Genomic DNA, 24,365 nt, shown 5'->3' with positions numbered 1-24,365 from the left:
GGATGTAAATGACCAACCAACACTGTAACGCAGGGACCACATTGCAATTATATTTCCTCCCCTACAATGCACTAAACTTTGGGCTAGCATAGGCTCCGACACTGAATAGAGAAGTCAGCCACCTCCACAGTAGCATATCCTGCCCATCAAATAGGAAACAATTATAAACTTGCTAATAGATATCACTCAAATCAGTTTCCTGTTGACATTTGAGGCCCTCTGACCAAATCGTTCTGTGGTTGAAAAGTAGAAGAACAGAAATATGCTGTGGAAAGATCGATGACAACTGAACAGAATATCACTAATGTACTTTGAAGGAAATTTATGGTACGAGAGAGCTATTTTTTTTTACATTGACAGACACAATTAGTGTAAACATTTCCATACATTGCCACAACTCAATATTCTTCTACTGTATCTGCTTTGCGCAGGTGGAAATTCTTACTAGCTCCTTGTAGCAATATGCAGGGCCCACTGACTGCCGTTATACACAGTCTGGACGGTGATCACTACACACATAGGTTACTGGATCTAGTTAGTAGCTGTCATGGTGAGGTTTGTAGGTCTCTAAGAGGCCTGATGGTTTTGGGGGACCACCACAATTTTAAATATCCACTCTATTAATAACTAAAGGATCCCCGATATCTGCTGCAGCCCCACTGTTTTTAAACGCAAAAGCAGCCCCATAGGTTTATTTTGCGCGATTTAACAAACTTACGAAAATCAAAGGATTTGGGAACTTGTGCCCAATGGCTAGCACCATCTGAAGATGGAGTTATTCTTTGAAGCCCATGGGGACAGCGTTGCGATCTTACCTGCTCTTCCCTCCGGTTACTATCGCAAATAGTGCAATAGGGACCATAGAGGAGATAGAAAACACACTTGTGTGTTCGCAGAGACAGCAGTTTATCGTGACTGCTGTTTCGAAACAACAATTTTGATAAATAGTCTTGATCTTCTCTTCCTTATCATTGCGATGAAAATGATGGTGCACAAAACGTGGTGATTGCTATATATGCCCCTAAAGATCCCCAAAGACAGCTACTGTACATACATGCTGTGCTAAGATGCACGGACTTAGCAGTAAGTCCCCAGAAACGGTTTTAGAATCTTGTCACTATGTCCACACAAAGTGGATGCGGGTATTGGGGATTAATTAGCGATCTGGCAGGTGGATCTTTCACTTTAATTCTGTTACTCCCCTGGGTTTTTAACAAAGAGCAGAACTGTACTGATTTTTTTATATATTTTTGTAGCATATACCTTAAATAGCCTGATAAATTGGCTCCACTGTTGTGAAAACACTCCTGTGAATACATCCTACTTTTTGTATAATGATGCTTCAGTATATATGTCAGGACAAGTGTTTTCTAAATGTTTATTCTTGGATTATGTAATTGTAGGTTACAGAGATTTGTTTTTGGTTTGTGAGAATAGCAGAATATTTGCACTCTAAGATGTCTGTACCTTTAGCGATAGATAGATAAATACTATGGGCTCTCTATTATATTAGTAACTTTAAATGAATCATTTTGAACTGAAAAAAAGCTCATTCCTGACACTAACTGAAAGTTGTTATAAACACACACTTATATTAATTCTGTTTACCATGAAAAACTGCCACCATACACATGAAAGCGGTTAGAATTTTCAATTGGTGTCATCGGGGAGATCCCTTTTTCTTTGGTCCCAAATTATTTATTATAAACTATTAGTTTTCTGTAAATTGAAGTCACTACGTTACCACAGTGGCTTATTTAGGTACAGTAAATGATGTGTGCTTACCACTAATTGTGTATATAAAATGACTCAGTGGTCAACTCCATATCATAGACCTCGACTAGGTGTAGGAAGACATAAAAGCCCGGTGGTTTACTCCAGTGAAAGGGCTCGTTCTGACTTCACCCTATACAAGAGAGCAGTTACTATGAGTGATAAAGTGATTTGCAGCAGCAACCCGGGCAGCAGTAAAAATTTTGTCAGCAAAAGATCTCCAAATGCTTTTACATGTGGAACAGAGAAGAGATATTTAGGTGCTTAAGAAATATATAAAAGAAAACCAAATAGATAATACTAATTCCAAATATCAGCAAAGGCAGACCACCAATAATACCCATAGGGCAGAAGCAGGGTACGGCTTCTAAAACAAGAGGTCACTGTATATCTCTAATGAAAACATTAGAAGCAACCTACCAATGGGCACAATTCTGCCTACATGGGCATTAGCCATAAGACACAATAGGGCTGATGCTGACCTATCCACTTCTAGCTGACCACTTCTGATTGGCTAGCTGCAAATTCGCCATAGAAGCCGATAGGTGCTTTCGGCATTGATTGTGCATATATTATAGGATTCTGTGGGCAGGTTATAAAATATTTTTCATTCGCTATCTAAATGTCAGCAGATGTTGTTGTATTTCTGCACATGTAAGTGGGTATATACACAACTCTCTTCTATAATATATTATAATTCACTTGGGAAGGATTGTAGGTATTAAATCATATTTTGCCACCCACTCCAGTACTTCATGATCAATAAATGATGGCAGAAGAGATATTTAGCCGGTTTACAAGGTGGATATCATTATTAAACCTTGGTACGCACTTAGGAGGGGGAAGGGGGGGGGGTTGACCTAATTTAATAGTGAGTGAGTTACGAACTATAAACACACACATATCATCATCATCTATATAGCGCCACTGATTCCGCAGCGCTGTGCAGAGAACTCATTCACATCAGTCCCTGCCCCATTGGAGCTTACAGTCTAAATTCCCTAACACACACACACAGACAGAGCGAGAGAGAGACACTAGGGTCAATTTTGATAGCAGCCAATTGACCGACTAGTATGCTTTTGGAGTGTGGGAGGAAACCAGAGCACCCGGAGGAAACCCACGCAAACACAGGGAGAACTTACAAACTCCATACAGATAACCTAGCGCTGTGAGGCAGGAGTGCTAACCACATAGCCATGGTGCTGCTATATACATTTCTAGTAAACAGGAGACTGTTCAGCTTTGCACATATCGGACCCAGATATTGTATATTCATATAGCAGTGGTAGATCTGGATGATAGAGATATTGCAGCCTTTACCAAATGCGGGAAAACATCAATAGGTCTATAACAGTCCATCTACGCGGACCAAGGATTGTATACAGCAGTAAGATATTTTGAGGGTAGAGAGATTATAGCCTTTACCCCATCGTGGAAAACATCACTGTGATATATAACAGTCCTGCCATCAGTATCGTGGACATGTTAATATATTTACTCCCTACCAACACTAACTGAAAACTTCAATAGACACACATTTATTTAATTTCTGTTTACTGTGAAAAATGCCACCTTACACATGAGTGGTTACAATTTTCAGTTTGAGATATGGGGGATATCCCTTTTTAAAGGTCCTTAATTAATTATTGCAAGTTATTTGTTTTCTGTAAATTGAAGTCACTAGTTTACATGTGTACAGTAAATGATGTGTGTTCATGACTAATGGTACATAAGTGATCTGTAAAATTACTCACTGGTCAGCCCCCTAAAATAAACATGAAGTGGGTGTACAGGACTTAGGGGTAGATTCATTTTAAGTGGAGCCCATACCAACCAATCAGATTCTAGCTATCATTTATCTAGTTCAGTGTTGGGCAACCTGATACACTACAGGAGCCACATGGGCAGTCCTCTGACCTTCAAAAGGGCCACACATTACCCTTTATCTCTGTAATAAAGTTAAAACAAGTTATAACAAACAAGTCTGACAATACAGCAGGAAGGAGCTGGGGCCGCCTGTTTCCTAGAATTGATCTAGTACAGGCTAGAAAATGATAGCTAGGATTCTGACTGGTTACTATGGGTAACAACTCCACTCCTGCTTAATTCCATCACAACTCTAATGGATGCATTTACTTACTATGCAAGGAAGTCAAGAGATATTTAAGGTTCACACTGAATCTAGCCATTGTCTGCCCTTTTTCTGCGGGGCAATGTGCGGCCCTTTTAAAGGTAAGAAGTTCACCCTTATGGTGCTCAACTGTATCAGACTGCCAATCACTACCATACATTCTCAACCTGTGATATGTGGACCCTAAGGGGTGCCTCGGAAAGATTCCAGCGTACTACCGTCATTTCAAATAAAACTTAAAAAACCATTAGTCTATGAGAAAATAACAAAACCAGTCAGAAGAGGTATTTTTGGCTTGGAATAAATGTGCTTGATTAGGGGGGTATGTTGAATAAAGTTATATCACATTAAGAGGTGTATTTCCTATAAAAGAATACGCTTTAGTGAGTACTCAATAAACATTACAAGAGGGTACATGATATATATAAAAATATAGAGAGACCCTCATGAACACCAACTCAGAAATAACGAGGCTTTGAGAGTTACATCTTACCATATGTAACTAATGGCTGTACTTGTTTTATGAAAACAGACAGAAAAAAAAAAAAAGATTCCGGTTTAAACAAACATTCACCTTCACAATCATTAATTCAAGTGTACGCGATATGTAAATTAGATTCACAGAAAAAAGAGAAGCACTCATCGCCTACACACAATAGAGGAGGCCATTGTGCTGGCTGAACAGATTAATGAGAATGCATCCTATAAATTCACTAAAGATCCTCAGTGATCTCATTGGTTCTTAAATTGCAGAGCGGAAGATTTGCATGAAGCACTATAAAGAACATTATTTCCAGCATAATGTTAAACATGCTGCATTGTGATACACTGTATGCAGTATTTATTATTGCAGAGCAAAATCTTTACTTTAGTATATTAAACTACACAGTCCCCTTAACATAGTTTTGATCTGGTTGGATGTATTTAAATGATGATCTATTTATATAGAGAATTTGTTATTTTGTTTATTTTAGAAGTTCTGTTTTATACCTGCAAACAGTATGGTGGATTTATTTCTATTTGATAAAAGGACAATTTTCAAATTATTATTATAATTTCTTCCGCTAGCAATATCTACTTGTGTGCTGGAGAACCCAGCTGACACTCAAGTCAGTTTCAAAATCTACTAGAGTGGGCTTACACCCATCCTGCATGCCCTATCCACCACAATATAACTTGTCAGACATTCATGATTTTTTAATAATAAAAGTTGCTACCATTTAGAACACTGATACACAACCCGCTGTGTGCATGAGGCCACAGGGCCATTGTTTGAAGGAAGTAGGAAATACTACAGTAGTATTCCTCTGTCTTATACCGGGTATTGGACCGTCTCACTCTTCAGTGAGGTCTGTCAGCCAATCAGAATGAAGTAGCTACACTCTGATTCGCTGCCAGACTATTATTACATTAATGCAGAGCTAGTTCTTGCAAGTGAGATATAGCCAATGTCTCAACTAGTGAGATGAAGTTTTGCTGCCTGGGAGCCCTCTCGCCACAGTAAATGTAAGTAAAATGCACGGTGTGTAGGTTACAGGGGAGGGGTGAGAGTAACAAATGTGTTGCTACATAGGTGTCGGAATGGAGGGGGAAAATGTGTAAGTAAGGGGGTGGTGGAATTTGTTACAGGGGAGGCTTGGGGAGCAAATATGTTACTACAGAGCTGAAGGGAATGGGGGAAGTGTGTTACAGAGCACAGTTGGGTGTGTGGGGGGATATGTTTAACAGAAGTGAGTGGGGCCAAATGCGTTCGAGAAGGGGCATGACCTGCCCCCTATATGACCTGCCCAAGCCTAACAAATAGCCATGTCATGGAACTTGTTTCAATGACAGAGCTAGTGAGTCTGCTTTCAGAACTCACTGTCCAGGTCTTAATTCCCCCCCCCCCCCCCCTTTGCAGTACAATAGTGGCAAGGGATAAGTGTGACATCATTTGAAACGTGGTGTGACATCACCAACAGGGTTGGCGCTGGAGGGCTCCATAGATAAACAAAACAAAGAAAAAGATGCGCTTTTCTTCTATCTTATATTATTGACCACCAACCCGCTTATAATTAAAAATGCATGTTTTTTTGCTATTCTTATTCGAATATAAAATCCCCAAAATTAATCATAAGAAATATAGCTACGTTTAAAAAACATAAAACATATTATAATTAAAGAAATAATGGTTTTCTGTTTAGGAGTCAAAATCCGTATATTTAACACTGGGGGAGCACTCCCCAGTTAAATATCTCTTAAAAGACACATTCTTTGTGTAATGTAAGACAAAATACTAATTGTATATACCCACAGGTAAATCTCCCAAAATATGTAAAGTTGGGGCTATGTAGTATAATGAAATCTTGAGGCACTGATTTCAACAGTTTATATTGGGCTATTAATCCTGCTCATCCAAACCTGAAAACCACATCAAAAATACAACTTTTCAAACAAGTCGTCTTCCTTAGTGGAATAGTTTGTGATATCACAGAGAGTTGTTATTAAATGTGATACTAAAGATATTTCTTTTAATGAATAAAAGAAGTTGAGAGGTTTTTAAATGATTCAATATATGATTCAATATATGAATATTAAGTGAGCGCTAGATTTATTTACAAGTTACTCACCTATATGAGCGCCCAGATAATTCCCTCAGATCCAAGTCTAAGGTATATTTACTAAACTGCGGGTTTGAAAACGTGGAGATATTGCTTATAGCAACCAATCAGATTCTAGCTGTCATTTATTTAGTGCATTCTGTAAAATAACAGCTAGAATCTGATTGGTTGCTATAGGCAACATCTCTACTTTTTCAAACCCGCAGTTTAGTAAATACAGCCCTTAGTACACTTTTTGTCTGTTTTTCAGGCTACATAGATAGCCATCACCTTCTCAGGAACTGCCTTTCACTCCAGCTTTTTTACCTTGTTTGGAACAGGGGAGGGGACACAGTCTTCTCCTCTAACTGGGCATATGGCACTGAGTGGTGACATCATAGCCTGGTGTCCCACTCCCAGTAGCAGTAAGAAGGCAGGAAGCTACCCCTCCATATCAGCGGCCAACACACTGCGCACAGACCATGTCTGGAAAGAACCGAACATATGACAGTGTAAGCGATGAGGTAGCAGACACCACTCTCTATGTCTAACTCATAGCTTACATAGGAGAATATAAAACCATAGCCAGCATATACATTGCCCTGCATTAGGAATCAGGGCAATCAGGCAAAGGGGATGTTTGAGGTTAGTGTCCATTTCACTGTTAATGTTTCAGAGAAGTTGATGTGTTTAAAATAGAATTACCCAGAAAATAAAGCACTGATTTTAATACTCTATGTGAGGAGTCATCAGTTCATACATTTCTCAACCTTTCTCTTGCTATAAAAAAGCAAAAAGCAGATGAAAGTCTATGATGACCATAATTAAAATAACACTGACCATTTTCTTCCATTTTATTTATCTGGCTGCATTTTTTGTATTTTTTGCAACATTGATTCTAATGAAACGGGTCTATGTTTTATTTTTGCATGCTTTTACATGGGGGAAAATGCATAGAAGCTAAATACTTCAAAAAACAAAAACGTATAAACAGTATTTTTTTGCTAACAAATCATTTTAAGTGTTTTTAATGGTGTGTATATATATATATATATATATATATATATATATATATATATATATATATATATATATATATATATATATGTTGATTATATCAAGATTAATAAGGCGACTCATTTATAGATCACCGAGTACGTATGTGGGACACACTTTCACAGAATTGTGACAGGGTACACTGGGAAACTTCTGATTGTTTTTCTAAGTAAACAAAGCTGTTTTAAAATTCATGGAAGTGCGAAACAGTACGTAATGCCCTGCCAATTGGATCACATTTAAACATTACCCTTCTGTATGTAGCTTCCAATTAACACATCCCCGTATGCAAAGGTACGTTATTCTGACTCCGACATCCTCCTGATATATGTAATATATACCTTCCAACATTAGCACTGGTGTAAGAGAACACTTAAAGTATAAAAAGCTACATGTTTCACTGCATTCCAGGAGGACTAGGATACAAAAAATGAATTACGCCGAAGGTTCTAGGATCTGGGAAAATTCCTCGCCAGAGGACAGGATGAGCAGATGAGGTCAAAGGGTATTATTATTAATTTTATTATTAATTTTTATTTATAGGGCGCCACTAGGTGTCCGTAGCGCCGTTAGATTTACTAAGGTGTCTAAAAAAGAAAAGTGGTGATGTTGCCCATAGCAACCAATTGCAGATTGTAGCCATCCATTTCTAGAATATACTAGACAAATATATAACAGCATACATTACCAGAAATATATTTTACTTAATAAACCATAAAAAATTATTTACTTTTATAGACATGTTAAAGCCCAATGTGGCTCCCTCCATGCGCTAATTCTCGACTATGTCAGACAGGCTGTGATGTTGTCAGTGTCCCACCCTTTTAATTTTTCCATTCAGGCAAAGGGGAAGTTTACAGAAGAGGGGCACTTACAACACTGCTTTTCTATATGAAATAGGCCAGCTGTTTGCTTCATAAAGGAGAGCAGCACCAGCCTGTTAGAAACATTGGGGGACTTACCGGATCAGGGGAACATTGCACCCCAAATAAATTATATTTTGTAGTTTAACTTAACACAGTGAACAGTACCCAAATTATAATTTTTAGGTGGAGATCTGCATTACAAAAATAATTTTTAATATCTCTGTATGAGTATCTGTCTTTTTTTTCTTGTATTTGGGAGAGATGAAGAGGGATCAGTCATAAATTGTTTCTATTAAATAATGTACATTGGTGGTAATACTTTTTCTGACTACAACTTTTATTGGATCGTAAAATATTGACAAAATTGTTGATTCTATTACGTTGCTGAAATAAACTTTGCAATCAAACGGTTCTTGCAATTCAAAAGGGATGTAGGGGGCCCTATACAGATATTTCACCAGATTTGGGGGCTTCATCTACACCACTGACCGAACTTCCCACTCAGCAGATTTAATCTCTTGCAGTAACAATGTTACCGCATGTACATACCTACCCCACCAAAAAAAAACAACATCTCTGTGTCCAGTGTATTAAAGCAGCAATCGAAGATTTTTTTTTCGTTAAATAACAAGTACCTTTTAAGTATTTTTCTTAGCTATCCTCCTACAAATCATTATGTCGGATTCAAAAGCTCTCTTGTTAGCAAACAAAAATGGCTGCCAGTTACAGTCTGATACATAGACACAGGCTCACAGCTCTCATGTGATGGTTTAGGGGGGGAGAAGGAAGCTATAACAGTGCAGGCAGAGATCAGGGAGCCATCCCAAAACTTCTCTGCTCACTACTTCATGGCCCATGTGACTGTGGTTGCCATGGTAGTTCAGAATCATAAATCATTAATAGCAGCCCAAAGATAAAAAAACAAGAGCAAATCAAAAATACCAACATTTGTCTCTAGGTACAAAACCCCCCACACAACTGATTTTGTATGTACTGTCTGTATGTTACATGTTCACCTGTGCACTCTCAAACACCTGGAATGTTACCGAAGTATTTTATGTCACAGAAAAAGGGACTATTGCTCACTCCACGGTGTTGTATGTGGATTTTTGTGAAAAGAAGTTATTCTCTGGGCATTTAAAAGCTGCTAAGGAAAGTGACACTGAATCTTTGCCTAGAAGCAACAAACAGGAAGAGTGGATCCGCCTAAACAATGAATAATGCTCATGTGAGAGAAGTCCAGCATATATACAAGTAAACCATGTGACAAACGGGATCATGTCTCATAACAATTTTCAAACATCTCTATATAACCTCATATGTGTATATTTTTGGTGTTTGATGTCACTTGTGACATGACCATGAAAAAAAGCATTACGTGCTTACCAATATAGGGTAATGTAAAAATAACTATTACAAACCAATAGTGTCAGGATGATGGTTTTTATTTCTGTCTCACTGAGGTGGAATTACTGTGTGTGTAATTGATGAATTATCCTTGCACCTGAAGAAGGGGAAGGCGTCCCTCACCACCTAAAAAACCTGTGTACCTTGTATTCTCACTTGTCGAGGTAATGTAAAGCAGAGGAGCATATAGGAATCTGTTTGCTGTTCTGTGATGTGTCGCCTTAATAGAGAAAGAGTTCAGATTAGGAGAAAAATCAGGGTATTTGTGTGACTCCTCTTTAACACTCTGCCATAGGACACTAGACCATGACAACATGTCACACTCACCCCTTGCCATTAAGCCAAGCACTAAACTATTGTAATGTAGATGGACGGTGACTGCACACACAGCGGAAATGGTCATCAGCCAAAAACATTCTCTTCCAGTCCTGACTAACATCTGAATGTTCCTGATCAAATTGTATTCAGGATTGGTAGTCATCCCATAGGTCTGATGCCTAACTGCCATCTGGCATGACTGAGTGGCATATAACAAGTATACCCTAGTGCTAAAACTATGTAGACTATAGAGCTGTGGCAGGCACAGTGATCATTTCAAACTATGTGACTGCACTGCGCTCACTGTGTGACATCACCATCCAATCACACACTAACCTGCTACATAGATTGTGTGACTGCACTGTGCTCACTGTGTGACATCACCATCCAATCACACACTAACCTGCTACATAGACTGTGTGACTGCACTGTGCTCACTGTGTGACATCACCATCCAATCACACACTAACCTGCTACATAGACTGTGTGACTGCACTGTGCTCACTCTGTGACATCACCATCCAATCACACACTAACCTGCTACATAGACTGTGTGACTGCACTGTGCTCACTGTGTGACATCACCATCCAATCACAGACTAACCTGCTACATAGACTGTGTGACTGCACTGTGCTCACTGTGTGACATCACCATCCAATCACACACTAACCTGCTACATAGACTGTGTGACTGCACTGTGCTCACTGTGTGACATCACCATCCAATCACACACTAACCTGCTACATAGACTGTGTGACTGTACTGTGCTCACTGTGTGACATCACCATCCAATCACACACTAACCTGCTACATAGACTGTGTGACTGCACTGTGCTCACTGTGTGACATCACCATCCAATCACACACTAACCTGCTACATAGACTGTGTGACTGTACTGTGCTCACTCTGTGACATCACCATCCAATCACACACTAACCTGCTACATAGACTGTGTGACTGCACTGTGCTCACTCTGTGACATCACCATCCAATCACACACTAACCTGCTACATAGACTGTGTGACTGCACTGTGCTCACTGTGTGACATCACCATCCAATCACAGACTAACCTGCTACATAGACTGTGTGACTGCACTGTGCTCACTGTGTGACATCACCATCCAATCACAGACTAACCTGCTACATAGACTGTGTGACTGCACTGTGCTCACTCTGTGACATCACCATCCAATCACACACTAACCTGCTACATAGACTGTGTGACTGCACTGTGCTCACTGTGTGACATCACCATCCAATCACACACTAACCTGCTACATAGACTGTGTGACTGTACTGTGCTCACTGTGTGACATCACCATCCAATCACACACTAACCTGCTACATAGACTGTGTGACTGCACTGTGCTCATTCTCTGACATCACCATCCAATCACACACTAACCTGCTACATAGACTGTGTGACTGCACTGTGCTCACTGTGTGACATCACCATCCAATCACACACTAACCTGTTACATAGACTGTGTGACTGCACTGTGCTCACTGTGTGACATCACCATCCAATCACACACTAACCTGCTACATAGACTGTGTGACTGCACTGTGCTCACTCTGTGACATCACCATCCAATCACACACTAACCTGCTACATAGACTGTGTGACTGCACTGTGCTCACTGTGTGACATCACCATCCAATCACAGACTAACCTGCTACATAGACTGTGTGACTGCACTGTGCTCACTGTGTGACATCACCATCCAATCACACACTAACCTGCTACATAGACTGTGTGACTGCACTGTGCTCACTGTGTGACATCACCATCCAATCACACACTAACCTGCTACATAGACTGTGTGACTGTACTGTGCTCACTGTGTGACATCACCATCCAATCACACACTAACCTGCTACATAGACTGTGTGACTGCACTGTGCTCACTGTGTGACATCACCATCCAATCACACACTAACCTGCTACATAGACTGTGTGACTGTACTGTGCTCACTCTGTGACATCACCATCCAATCACACACTAACCTGCTACATAGACTGTGTGACTGCACTGTGCTCACTCTGTGACATCACCATCCAATCACACACTAACCTGCTACATAGACTGTGTGACTGCACTGTGCTCACTGTGTGACATCACCATCCAATCACAGACTAACCTGCTACATAGACTGTGTGACTGCACTGTGCTCACTGTGTGACATCACCATCCAATCACAGACTAACCTGCTACATAGACTGTGTGACTGCACTGTGCTCACTCTGTGACATCACCATCCAATCACACACTAACCTGCTACATAGACTGTGTGACTGCACTGTGCTCACTGTGTGACATCACCATCCAATCACACACTAACCTGCTACATAGACTGTGTGACTGTACTGTGCTCACTGTGTGACATCACCATCCAATCACACACTAACCTGCTACATAGACTGTGTGACTGCACTGTGCTCATTCTCTGACATCACCATCCAATCACACACTAACCTGCTACATAGACTGTGTGACTGCACTGTGCTCACTGTGTGACATCACCATCCAATCACACACTAACCTGTTACATAGACTGTGTGACTGCACTGTGCTCACTGTGTGACATCACCATCCAATCACACACTAACCTGCTACATAGACTGTGTGACTGCACTGTGCTCACTGTGTGACATCACCATCCAATCACACACTAACCTGCTACATAGACTGTGTGACTGCACTGTGCTCACTGTGTGACATCACCATCCAATCACACACTAACCTGCTACATAGACTGTGTGACTGCACTGTGCTCACTGTGTGACATCACCATCCAATCACACACTAACCTGCTACATAGACTGTGTGACTGCACTGTGCTCACTGTGTGACATCACCATCCAATCACAGACTAACCTGCTACATAGACTGTGTGACTGCACTGTGCTCACTGTGTGACATCACCATCCAATCACAGACTAACCTGCTACATAGACTGTGTGACTGCACTGTGCTCACTGTGTGACATCACCATACAATCACACACTAACCTGCTACATAGACTGTGTGACTGCACTGTGCTCACTGTGTGACATCACCATCCAATCACAGACTAACCTGCTACATAGACTGTGTGACTGCACTGTGCTCACTGTGACATCACCATCCAATCACACACTAACCTGCTACATAGACTGTGTGACTGTACTGTGCTCACTGTGTGACATCACCATCCAATCATACACTAACCTGCTACATAGACTGTGTGACTGCACTGTGCTCACTGTGTGACATCACCATCCAATCACACACTAACCTGCTACATAGACTGTGTGACTGCACTGTGCTCACTCTGTGACATCACCATCCAATCACACACTAACCTGCTATATAGACTGTGTGACTGCACTGTGCTCACTATGTGACATCACCATCCAATCACACACTAACCTGCTACATAGACTGTGTGACTGCACTGTGCTCACTGTGTGACATCACCATCCAATCACACACTAACCTGCTACATAGACTGTGTGACTGTACTGTGCTCACTGTGTGACATCACCATCCAATCACACACTAACCTGCTACATAGACTGTGTGACTGCACTGTGCTCACTGTGATATCACCATCCAATCACACACTAACCTGATACATAGACTGTGTGACTGCACTGTGTGACATCACCATCCAATCACACACTAACCTGCTACATAGACTGTGTGACTGCACTGTGCTCACTCTGTGACATCACCATCCAATCACACACTAACCTGCTACATAGACTGTGTGACTGCACTGCGCTCACTCTCTGACCAGGCCCGGCGGAATACAGTAGGAGTGACAATGATATCAGCTAATTTCAGATCAAATTTCTGCCTATAGTTTGTAGCACAATGAAAAACAACAAGTGATTACAACCAATGGAAATTAAGCATCATTTTGATGTAGGTTCCCTTTAAATAAACTACATTTTAGTATAAATTCTGTAATAATAAAAATGGCTGATGGATTGCTGTGAAGACTCATCTGTTCACAAGATAGCTCAACTTGCTGATGTTTTGTGCAAATGTCATTTCATAACGGAATTAATTTGCAATGAACATGTTCCAAGGCAGTGATACCAGATGAAGGGGAGCATTCAAGCTGTAGCATATTTGTGATAAATATGTGTTTTATTATGGGCAGCGTGTTATATTCCTTCTCTTGAAAGTTTCAAGGCTCACAAATACAGAGCAAAAAAACCCAAAACCTAGGAGATTCCCTTCCCATACAAAAGTGATGCCAAATAACCAAATATATGAGAAATGTAAAAAAACTTGTTAGATAGAAAACTATTGGAATTTTAGTCAACATGCTTACAGGATATATGACAAGAAAAATAAAGATTGCTTTAGTTCCACCCGAGGAGTTACTTTAACATAGCTTCCAACATTCAGAATCCAGAACGTGTGACAAAATAAGCCCCTCCCCCCAACTTTGCCCGATTACACCCAAACTCCACCCACAAATGACCATATTTGTTCAGAAACTCACCCACTTTCTCCATTAAGCCCCACCCCTTTTGTGGGCAGCGAATTGGGACATCGCCCCAAAATAGGGATAGTAGGGAGGTATGCCTTAAAAGTTTCTAAAAACAAAAGCAATAGTGGTCAAAGTGGAAATTTAGAAGTGGCAGTATAGCATACCATCGTATAACACCCCATTTTGACCAATATACATATACACATACATATATATTGTAAGTGGGCTGGTATACGGTGGTATGCCATACCGACAATTCACCTACTGCCTTCATTGTAAAAGTCAAATGCCATTCATTTAAATTTCTATTGTATATACACCGATCAGCCACAATATTAAAACCACTGGCAAGTGCAGTGAATAACATTCATTAACTCGTCACAATGGCACCTGTCAAAGGGTGGGATATATTAGGCAGCAAGTGAACAGTCAGTTCTTGAAGATGATGTGTTAGAAGCAAGAAAAATGGTCAAGCGTAAGGATCTGAACGACTTTGACAAGGGCCAAATTGTGATGGCAAGACGACTGGAGCCTTGGAGGCCCCACCTTGCAAATTACAGGACTTAAAGGATCTGCTGCTAACGTCTTGGTGCCAGATAACACAGGACACCTTCAGAGGTCTTGTGGAGTCCATGCCTCAATGGGTCAGAGCTGTTCTGTTGGCATGAGGGGCACTGAACTTCTAGTCTAGCATTGTTCAGTGCTCAAAATCTTTAACCAATAGTAATCAAGAAGAGTAAGAAAGTTAGAATGTTTGGAGAGGACGAGGATGAACGTGTGTGCTCGTTTACCAGGGTGGAAAAACTTCTTAGAATATTAGGAGTATATGGACTTAAGTTATGGGAGTCAATATGCTATAAATGTAATTTCTTCCATAAGCAGTGTTTGATCAACTTTTTGGCTATCCATTCAAAAACCCATTTACCAAAGTAAATTTCCAGTCTTTGGCATTGTCCAGCGTGTCTCCACTGAGTGTAATTCAAAATCACTCTCCCACACACTTGCAAAATATGACAGAGGTAGATCAGGAGAGGATAACATATCGTAAGATCTAAATAGAGTGGGGAGAGCGAGTCAGCTCTCTAGGGTTGCCTGTCTCTTGCAATACATATTTTTCATTGTAATGAGGAGAATGATCTCTGGATAGAGTCTAGTATCAGCCTTTAATGCGAGCAGTGTGGAAACCCTTGGTTTGAATGTTCTCAGCGTCCATTATCTACTCAGCTGCTTCTATGGTAAAGGTGATGACAATCCTCCCATCTAGGTAGCAGATTGTAGGGGAAGCAGGGACAAAAGTGACCCCCTGGCCCCTGTGTCTGCACCCTTGTAGCTGTCACAGAATACAGACGAGAGCAGCATTTACTGCATAGGCTAAATTCAGATCCAAAGAGGTACAGAAAAGGTGGGATCTCTATTCACAAGGTCAGTTTGAGGATCCTCCTTATAGTTTGTTCTATGGGGATCTCCTACACATAAATAATGCATTCTGGCCTTTCATGTGCTTTCCTGGAACTTATTTTTTTTCAACAGAAAAAGATTAATTGAAACTGCAGATGTTTAGGAAGTAAGCAATTTCCTAGTAAGAGATGAGCGTCACAAAATGCATCAAGTATCTAGCAAGGAGGGAATGCTGTTACAAGGCAATGTTCTGTTGATCAATTAACAATCTAAAAAGTCACCCCATTGTTTTACAATGTCCACATATAATCCCCACACTGACTAATTGTTCTTGCCCAAATAAATAATCTCTAGACAAGAGGCCAGTATTAATACCGCCTAAAGCTGGGTACACACTACACTGTTTTCATCCAATAATCGGCTCAAACAGCCGACATACGACCGCTCGTTCAAAAGTTCGGGTCATTGTGTGCAGTGACACGATGGTCGAAAGTCTGCAAAAATGGACGATTATCGCCTCATTTGGTTGGTCGTACCGTTTAATATTTTCGTTCCAATAACGTTTCTGCTGTGTAGTGTGTATAAACTTCCGACCGATCCACAACAGTGAGAACGAAATTAGAGTCATTGCTCACGACAACATGGCTGTAAAAAGTCGCTAAAGGGACGTCCGCTCTTCCGTTTATCGTCCTAAAGGCTAGTGTGTATGCAGTCCATGGACCAAGCGATCAGAACATCGATTGCATGTAAAATCGCTCGGCATAAAAAGTTGGTCGAAATTTCTGTAGTGTGTACCTAGCTTTACACATGAAATGTGTATATAATGTTCCAAGCCAAATGTATGATCTACATAATGAGCTAAGGTAATGTACAACCTGTAAGTAGCAAGCTCGGCTTGTTGGAGGTCTACTAGTCTCAGCACAGCCTATAAATTGGTGGATCACCAGCTGCTGGGCAGGGCCGTCTTTCCCATTGGGCACAATGGGCAGGTGCCCTGGGGCCCTGCAGCCCAGGGGGGCCCGTCGGAGGCAGCAAAAAAAAAAAAAAACCTGGAAAAAAAAAAAAGACAATACTTACCTTGCGGTCAGCTGGCGATCCGGCTCCCTCCATGGCCTCCTCCTCCGTATGGTGCTCGCAGTGCATGTCGACATCCATTGCGGAGCGCGACGGAGGAGGAGACCAGGGAGGGAGCCGGATCGCCAGCTGACCGCAAGGTAAGTATTGTCTTTTTTTTTTTTTTTCTGTCTCCGACGGGCCCCCCTGGGCCCATATATATATATATATATATATATATATATATAATCTTTTTTTTTTGTATATATAGGTACCCCCGGTGCACTGCTGTGCCCGGGGGCCCAAGATGTCCTTAAGAGGGCCTTGCTGCTGGGGAGCTACAAGTTCCAGCATGCCCTCACGTTGAGACTTGTAATGTACCTACAGCTGGCAAGCTCCCGGTTGCCTTCCTCTCACACACTATAAAGCACAATATACCATTGCTGTAGCACACAGCTGACACACAACGTGCTGCGCATCCACTTAACAACAATAACAAACGCATCTGTTTAAAATAGAAGTGACCAGACGCAGATCAGCGGCTACAGACTTGTATGTCCAAAGTAATACAATACTAGTACTTTACAGGGTCTATAATAGCTCATAGACATGTGGATATCCTGTCTTACCGTCACTCCCTGCAGACTGAGCTGTGACATAGGGCTCCTCCGGGCTTGCACCCCGTTATTAGCTGTCAGGACTCATCTCCGGGTGTCGCGCTGCGACAGTTGCTGCGCTGTTTCTTTGTCGCCCCCTTCCTCTAGCGATGCATGTCAGCGGAGTACCTGCGATCAGTCTTATTTTCGCTTTCGCCCAGATTAGGGCGGAGAGAAGCCCCAGTGGTGGGGCTGATTTGCTTGAAGTTGGCTGCTCGGGGCGGTGTTTAGTACATAGGAAACAGATCACAGCAGCTTGGAAGCTATAACATCATCATTATCATGTGCAACTTCCAGTGTAGGCAGCTCTTATAGAACTAGTGCAGCCCGGGGGCTTGTAGTCCCACAACACAGGCACAGCTTAACTTCCTCTGAATCTGCCAAGTCTGTAATAACTGACCGCACCAGTAGAGGGCACCATTAAGCATGTTTGTCTATAAAGATATATAATACATTTTTTCTTAAATGTATTTACTGAGCTCTTATTATTTTTTTTGTAAATGTTTAATGTAGTGGTTCCCAAACTTTTGCAGTTCGCGGCACCCTTAGTGTCTCCATAATTTTTTCAAGGCACCCCTCCAAAATAATTACTGAGCAGTCCTGTTTTAGAAGTAGTTGTGTCAAAAAATTGTAATATGTATTTAGGTCAGGACAGAAATACTTGTTTAGTTGTATGCAAAAATGCCCCCTCTGCATCCAGACACTCTGCCCTCTCTCATGCTGCCCCCTCTGCCGCTGTCCCCCTCCTCTGCCATCTGTCACGCTAGTCCCCCCTCCTCTGCCCTCTGTCACGCTGGTCCCAACACCTCTGCTGTCCTCTGTCACGCTAGTCCCCCATCCTCTGCTGCCCTCTGCCACGCTGGTCCCCCCTCCTCTGCTGCCCTCTGCCACGCTGTCCCCCTCCTCTGCCCTCTGGTCCCCCTCCTCTGCCCCCTGTCACGCTGGTCCCCCCTCCTCTGCCACGCTGGTCCCAACCCCTCTGCTGCCCTCTGTCACGCTGATTCCCCCTCCTCTGCTACCCTCTGCCACGCTGGTCCCCCCTCCTCTGTCCCCTCTGCCCAGGGGAGCCGCGGCGCACACTTTGGGAACCGCCGGTTTAATGACTATACCCCACTAATGTTGTGGCATTTTATTTAAACGGTGCAAAGCATGCTATTTACAGGGTGGGAAAAATGTGCCCCTTTAAAACCACCCACAATTTGCACCAGAGCTGCTTTCTTCATTTATAGATTGAGACAATACATGAGGGGGTGCCTTGAAAAGTATCTCCCAGAGCAGAGCTATCAAGTCCTTACTCAACAGAGCAGGAAAACAAAAACATGTTGTTTTTAATTGTCCTTTCAACTATGCTGTCTGGGGATTTCCTGCATCTTTAGAATGTGGAGGAAAGATCAGTACTCAGGACTAATAATGATTCTAGAGCTTGAGTGAAGTTTATGGATTTAGGCTTGTAATAGGTGCCAAACTTTTATTAGATTTAGAGTTACATTTTGGAATATATATATATATACATACACAGGGCCGGACTGGGACTAAAAATCAGCCCTGGCATTTAAAGCACACAGGCCCACGTGTTGTGGGCTCCATGCACTATATTGTTGCACACTGATGCTGGCGCAGTACAACATGATGTAGTATGAGTGTGTGGGGGGGGAGGGGTATTTATTTCTCCTAATGACCCTCAACATTACATTATTAGCACCCCAATTACATCAATAAACACCATGACAATACATTATTAGTACCCAAATTACAGCAATAAATAACCCCCCACACACACTCATACTACATCAATCACCCCCACATTACAGCAACCGGCATCACCCCCCACATTACAGCATCCAGCATCACCCCCACATTACAGCAACCGGCATCACCCCCCACATTACAGCATCCAGCATCACCCCCCACATTACAGCGTCCAGCATGACCGCCCACATTACAGCATCCAGCATCACCCCCCACATTACAGCAACCGGCATCACCCCCCACATTACAGCAACCGGCATCACCCCCCACATTACAGCGTCCAGCGTCACCCCCCACATTATAGCAATACACTCTCCTACTTATTAGCAATACTAAGCACCAAACACACTACAACATTGCCACCAGCACGCCACCCCATACTACAGCAATACCACCAATTATACAGACGCCACTGTAGGAAACAATGTTTTGCTTTTTTCAAATCTCCCACAAAATAGCAACAACGAACAGAGTACTTACACACACATATAGGTAACAGGTTCCCTATTCCCTTAATTAAATAGTAATGGCAGAATTTTCATGAATCATTCCACATGAAATAAAACTAACATATATCTAAAAAAAAACATAACTATTGAATGATCAGTTAAACCCACACGGCCGCATTAAAAGTATTTCCATCTACAGCAAAATGTCTCAGAAAAATATTTTTGTTTTACTACAGTAATTGGATATGCGTCTTTTCTATTCATTTTAAATAACACAGTATATAAATTAAGGGGGATAGAGGAGGTGGGTGAGAAATAATTGGATGTGATCCATCAGTTTGATTAGATAGGAAACATCTAGATTATTTACCTGGAGGCGTCTACCGCCTTGACTCATAAGCAGGGCTGACAAGAGGAATTTTGGGCCCCGATACAGCAACTTCTTTGGGCTCCCGTCATATTCAACAATGAAAGACTTGCCTTTGGCAGAAGTTCATATGATGCCACACTGTAGTGTGCCCAGTTCATATTATGCCACATCGTAGTGCCCCACGGTCATATTATGCCACATAGTAGTACCCTCAATACATATTCGGTCATGCAGAAGTGCCCACAAATCATATTATGGCATAGTAGTGCCCCCAAATCATTAGTAAAGCTCAGATAAAAACTCATTCACAAATAAAAATTGGTACAGCATATCAGATACTGAGTGTGAGTCTCCCAAGAGCAGCTTAATACATCATTTACAATGCAAACAAAAATAGATATATTGACACAATTACAGATAAAATTTATGACAAGCAATGTTTTTTCCTCTTAATTAAAAATCTCTGTACAGATAAATATGCAAAAAACTTTACAGCGCAATAATGAGCAATACATAGTGTTAAACATTATTGGATACGCTGTAGTGTCCCCAGTTCAAGAAAGGATGGTTAAAAACATATTGCACACGAGAAAATATATGAACTTACCTGATTATGGCATCCTGTGTTCTGTTCCTAGAGGGCGCGCTGGGCGAGGAGGGATCAGCAGCTGTCAGCTCACACAGGCAGTCGGGAGCAGGAATAGAGGGCAGTGGTCGAAGCAGAAATTTAGGAGTGGGGGTATAGAAAATATAGGTGAATGGAGTATGAAGGCTTGTTTTTTTTTTGTTTTTTTAACACTTGTCCCCTCTGTGCATTTCCATTCTTCATTACTACTTGTGTTTTATGATGGCTGCATCCCTGACATTCGAATTCTTAAGATGTCTCTCCCTTTACACTTTCTTTTACCTATGCCCCTGCACCATCTTCTCCTTTGTCCCTCTCACTTAACCCCCTGCACCACCTTCTCCGCTGGCTCTCTCACTCCTCTTCCTGCACCCCCTACCACCCTGGCTCTCTCACCCCCTCTCCCAGAACCCCCTTCCCCTTTGGCTCTCTCACCCCCTCTCCCAGCACCCCCTGGCTCTCACCCCCTTTCCCAGCACCCCCTTCGGCTCTCTCATCCCCTTTCCCAGCACTCCCTTCCGCTCTCTCACCCCCTCTCCTAGCACCCCCTGGCTCTCACCCCCTTTGGCTCTCTCACCTCTTTTCCCAGCACCCCTTTCGGCTCTCTCACCCCCTCTCCCAGCACCCCCTGGCTCTCATCCCCTTTCCCAGCACCCCCTTCGGCTCTCTCACCCCCTCTCCCAGCACCATCTTCGGCTCTCTCACCCCCTTTCCCAGCACCCCCTTCCGCTCTCTCACCCCCTGGCTCTAACCCCCTTTCCCAGCACCCCCTTCGGCTCTCACCTCCTTTCCCAGCACCCCCTTCGGCTCTCTCACCCCCTCTCCCAGCATCCCCTGGCTCTCATCCCCTTTCCCAGCACCCCCTTCGGCTCTCTCACCCCCTCTCCCAGCACCCCCTGGCTCTCACCCACTCTCCTAGCACCCCTTGGCTCTCACCCCCTTTCCCAGCACCCCCGCGACCCCCCCCCCCCCGAAAATCGCGGCACCCCCGCGACCACCCCCCGAAAATCGCGGGCACCCCCTGAAAATCGCGGCACCCCCGCGACCCCCCCCCCTCCGAAAATCGCGGGCACCCCCCGAAAATCGCGGCACCCCCCCCTCTTCAGTAAAAAAAAAAGCAAATTAGAAAAAAAAACAGGAAACTCACCAGTGTAACTGGCTGCACAGCATAACGGGGGAGGGAGCTGGGGAGCGCGCAGCAGAGGTGGCTGGTTCCTGGAACCACCAGCCACCAAGAAGACAGGGGGAGTTGGGCCGGCCCATATAGCCATCGGCCCTTCTGGCATTTGCCAGAAGTGCCAGATGGCCAGTCCGGCCCTGTACATACACACACATACATTATAATCTATACACATACACACTACGGCTACATAAAGGTTAGAGGAGTAAAACTAATATTTGTAAAACAATTTTAGTAAAGTGCCAGAATATTTTTCCGTGCTGCTTTGTCGAGGAGCATGGGGATGTAAGACAATCCTCAATTTTCCCCACAATTACCTGGTGGTTTCTTAAAAAAAAACATAAATAAAGCCCTCACAGGCATTCATGAATATTTTGTAGAACCCCGTTCAAGTGAAGGGAGATGCATTATAGTAAAAAAAATTGAAGCATAACATCACTACTGACACTAAACAAATAACACAAACATGCCCGCCTGGACGTATGCCTCTTTATGGACAACTCGGATACCCTGCAATTTCTACTCAAATGGTTTCCACTTCATACCCAGAGGCTGGATGGGCTGGGGGGCACATGCCCTCTAGGCCGGTTCCATAGTGGGATAGGTCACTGGACCACCTGTATTTTTTCCCTTTAACATAACCTGCTGAGTCGAATCTTGCCCTGTTTATACCCATAGGTTAAAATATAGTTGCACGAGAGTTTTGTTATGACTCAAGTTCTGGGATAAGATTGCTTGAACGTTTATGCAGAACAATATCACTTTCATTTCTTGTAGTCGGAACACAAAGAATATTGGTGTAGAGGAGTATTAACAAAGAGCAAAGTGTGATTTCACATGGTAGTCAGAGGACATATTTAGTAAATGCTCTTTGATGTACAATGTTTGTTTTGCTGTAGTTCCAACTTTTCATTATGTACGGATAGTTCGAGGAACCCCCTTCCCCTTCCTTTTCTGGTGAACAGACCCTGCCCAACAATAGTTTATTGTTAAGTAATGTGAATTAGACTTTGCCCTCTCCACCAAAGTTATTGCTAAATAACTAACCTTAAGTATCTCAATCCAAGAACCACTTAAAGAGGATAGATCATCATATACCGTACACGTAATTTTTCTCTCCTCCTACACATATGTAACTGTGTCACATATTGTTCCTGAGCCCAAGTCCACACACTCAAACAAATTCTGTTTGTTAGTACCAAAGTTGCCTAGACTATAAAAGGCACTAATTAGGATGCTGGAAAACTATACAAGCTAAACTATTAGTCAACGTAGTTAAGAGAATCCCAGAACCCGAGTAGGCCATATCTGCGTCACGGCACGCCGTTACTGTACTCTGTCTGTTTACATACGTCTGCCTCTTCCTATCCCTGTTCACCCTTTAAGTGGTAGGTAGTAAGAAGTGTCATTTGCATTCAGACATTAGTTGCATCAATTGTGTTCAACGGCGCAAGTTGCGTTTCGGAGCATGCGTAGAGCGAATTCACACACGATACGGCACACAATTGAACGTATGTCCGAACATGTATCAGGCCCATCATATCTGTGAATGTTCTTTGCAACATTTTATTCAAAGTTTGTAGTTTAATCAACAAGAACCTCGTTTTCACAGTAGAATCTCCTAGGCACGGACAAGTAGCATGTTAACAAGCCTGCATTGCATGCCAACTACCCCAGTATGTCAATTGTGGCCACTGCTGTGCCCCTGCGCCACACCAGTGAGAAGCTCTGGCATAGAACAAGGGGCTGGTGGACAAGTGACAGAGTAGTTAATGTAATGAGCACGCTAGCTGGCCCCCTCCACAGCTAACCTCCCCTAGTGGAGGGGTTGTACTTAACAAAAGGGGCCACACGTCATCTTTTATGTATTTTTGGTCATTCATAACAAATATTTAAACGTTTATTTGAATGGACCTAGCATTTCTTTACCACAACTGCATAAATTCACATTCGGTTATCAAGTAGTAAAATGTAGGCCAAGATTTCCATGTATTGTCAAAAATAATAATGAAAGCAAAAGATAATTAAATGGACACGGTATTTGTCAACAGAATCTGGTTGTACTAATTATGGCTTGTATTTAGAATTGCAACCTTGAAGGTGAAATTCCACAGACAAAGGGATTTGAGGATGGGGGCATACATGCTACGAAGAGGGTCATTCCAGTGTTCTCCATGCACTACATCACAGGTCATGTGACTGTGGCTGTCATGGTAATTGCAACTTAAACCAAAACACTCAGGAAAAAGGCAAAAAAAACA

At 42.4% G+C, this 24,365-nt stretch overlaps 1 protein-coding gene across 3 annotated transcripts in view; it reads right to left on the bottom strand.

Moving 5' to 3' along the window:
• Window positions 1-18,105, bottom strand: part of TRAF5 (TNF receptor associated factor 5) — a 45,247-nt gene extending 27,142 nt beyond the window's left edge. The window contains exons 1-2 of one of the 3 annotated variants that reach the window (XM_075204212.1): window positions 17,705-18,105; window positions 1,786-1,906 (exon numbers count right to left, since the gene is read on the bottom strand). Coding sequence is in view for 1 of the 3 variants with exons in the window: in XM_075204210.1 (XP_075060311.1) it covers window positions 9,959-10,152 (194 nt within the window). In the remaining 2 variants the exon portion in view is untranslated. Of the gene's footprint in view, window positions 1-1,785; window positions 1,907-9,958; window positions 10,181-17,704 lie in introns of those variants that run through there. The other 2 variants (XM_075204211.1, XM_075204210.1) reach the window with 2 other exon arrangements.
• Window positions 18,106-24,365: the final 6,260 nt, after the last annotated feature.

This window comes from Mixophyes fleayi, chromosome 3 (assembly GCF_038048845.1).
Source record: "Mixophyes fleayi isolate aMixFle1 chromosome 3, aMixFle1.hap1, whole genome shotgun sequence".
Classification (NCBI taxonomy): domain Eukaryota; kingdom Metazoa; phylum Chordata; class Amphibia; order Anura; family Limnodynastidae; genus Mixophyes; species Mixophyes fleayi.
This window is presented reverse-complemented; position numbering and strand designations above follow the sequence as displayed.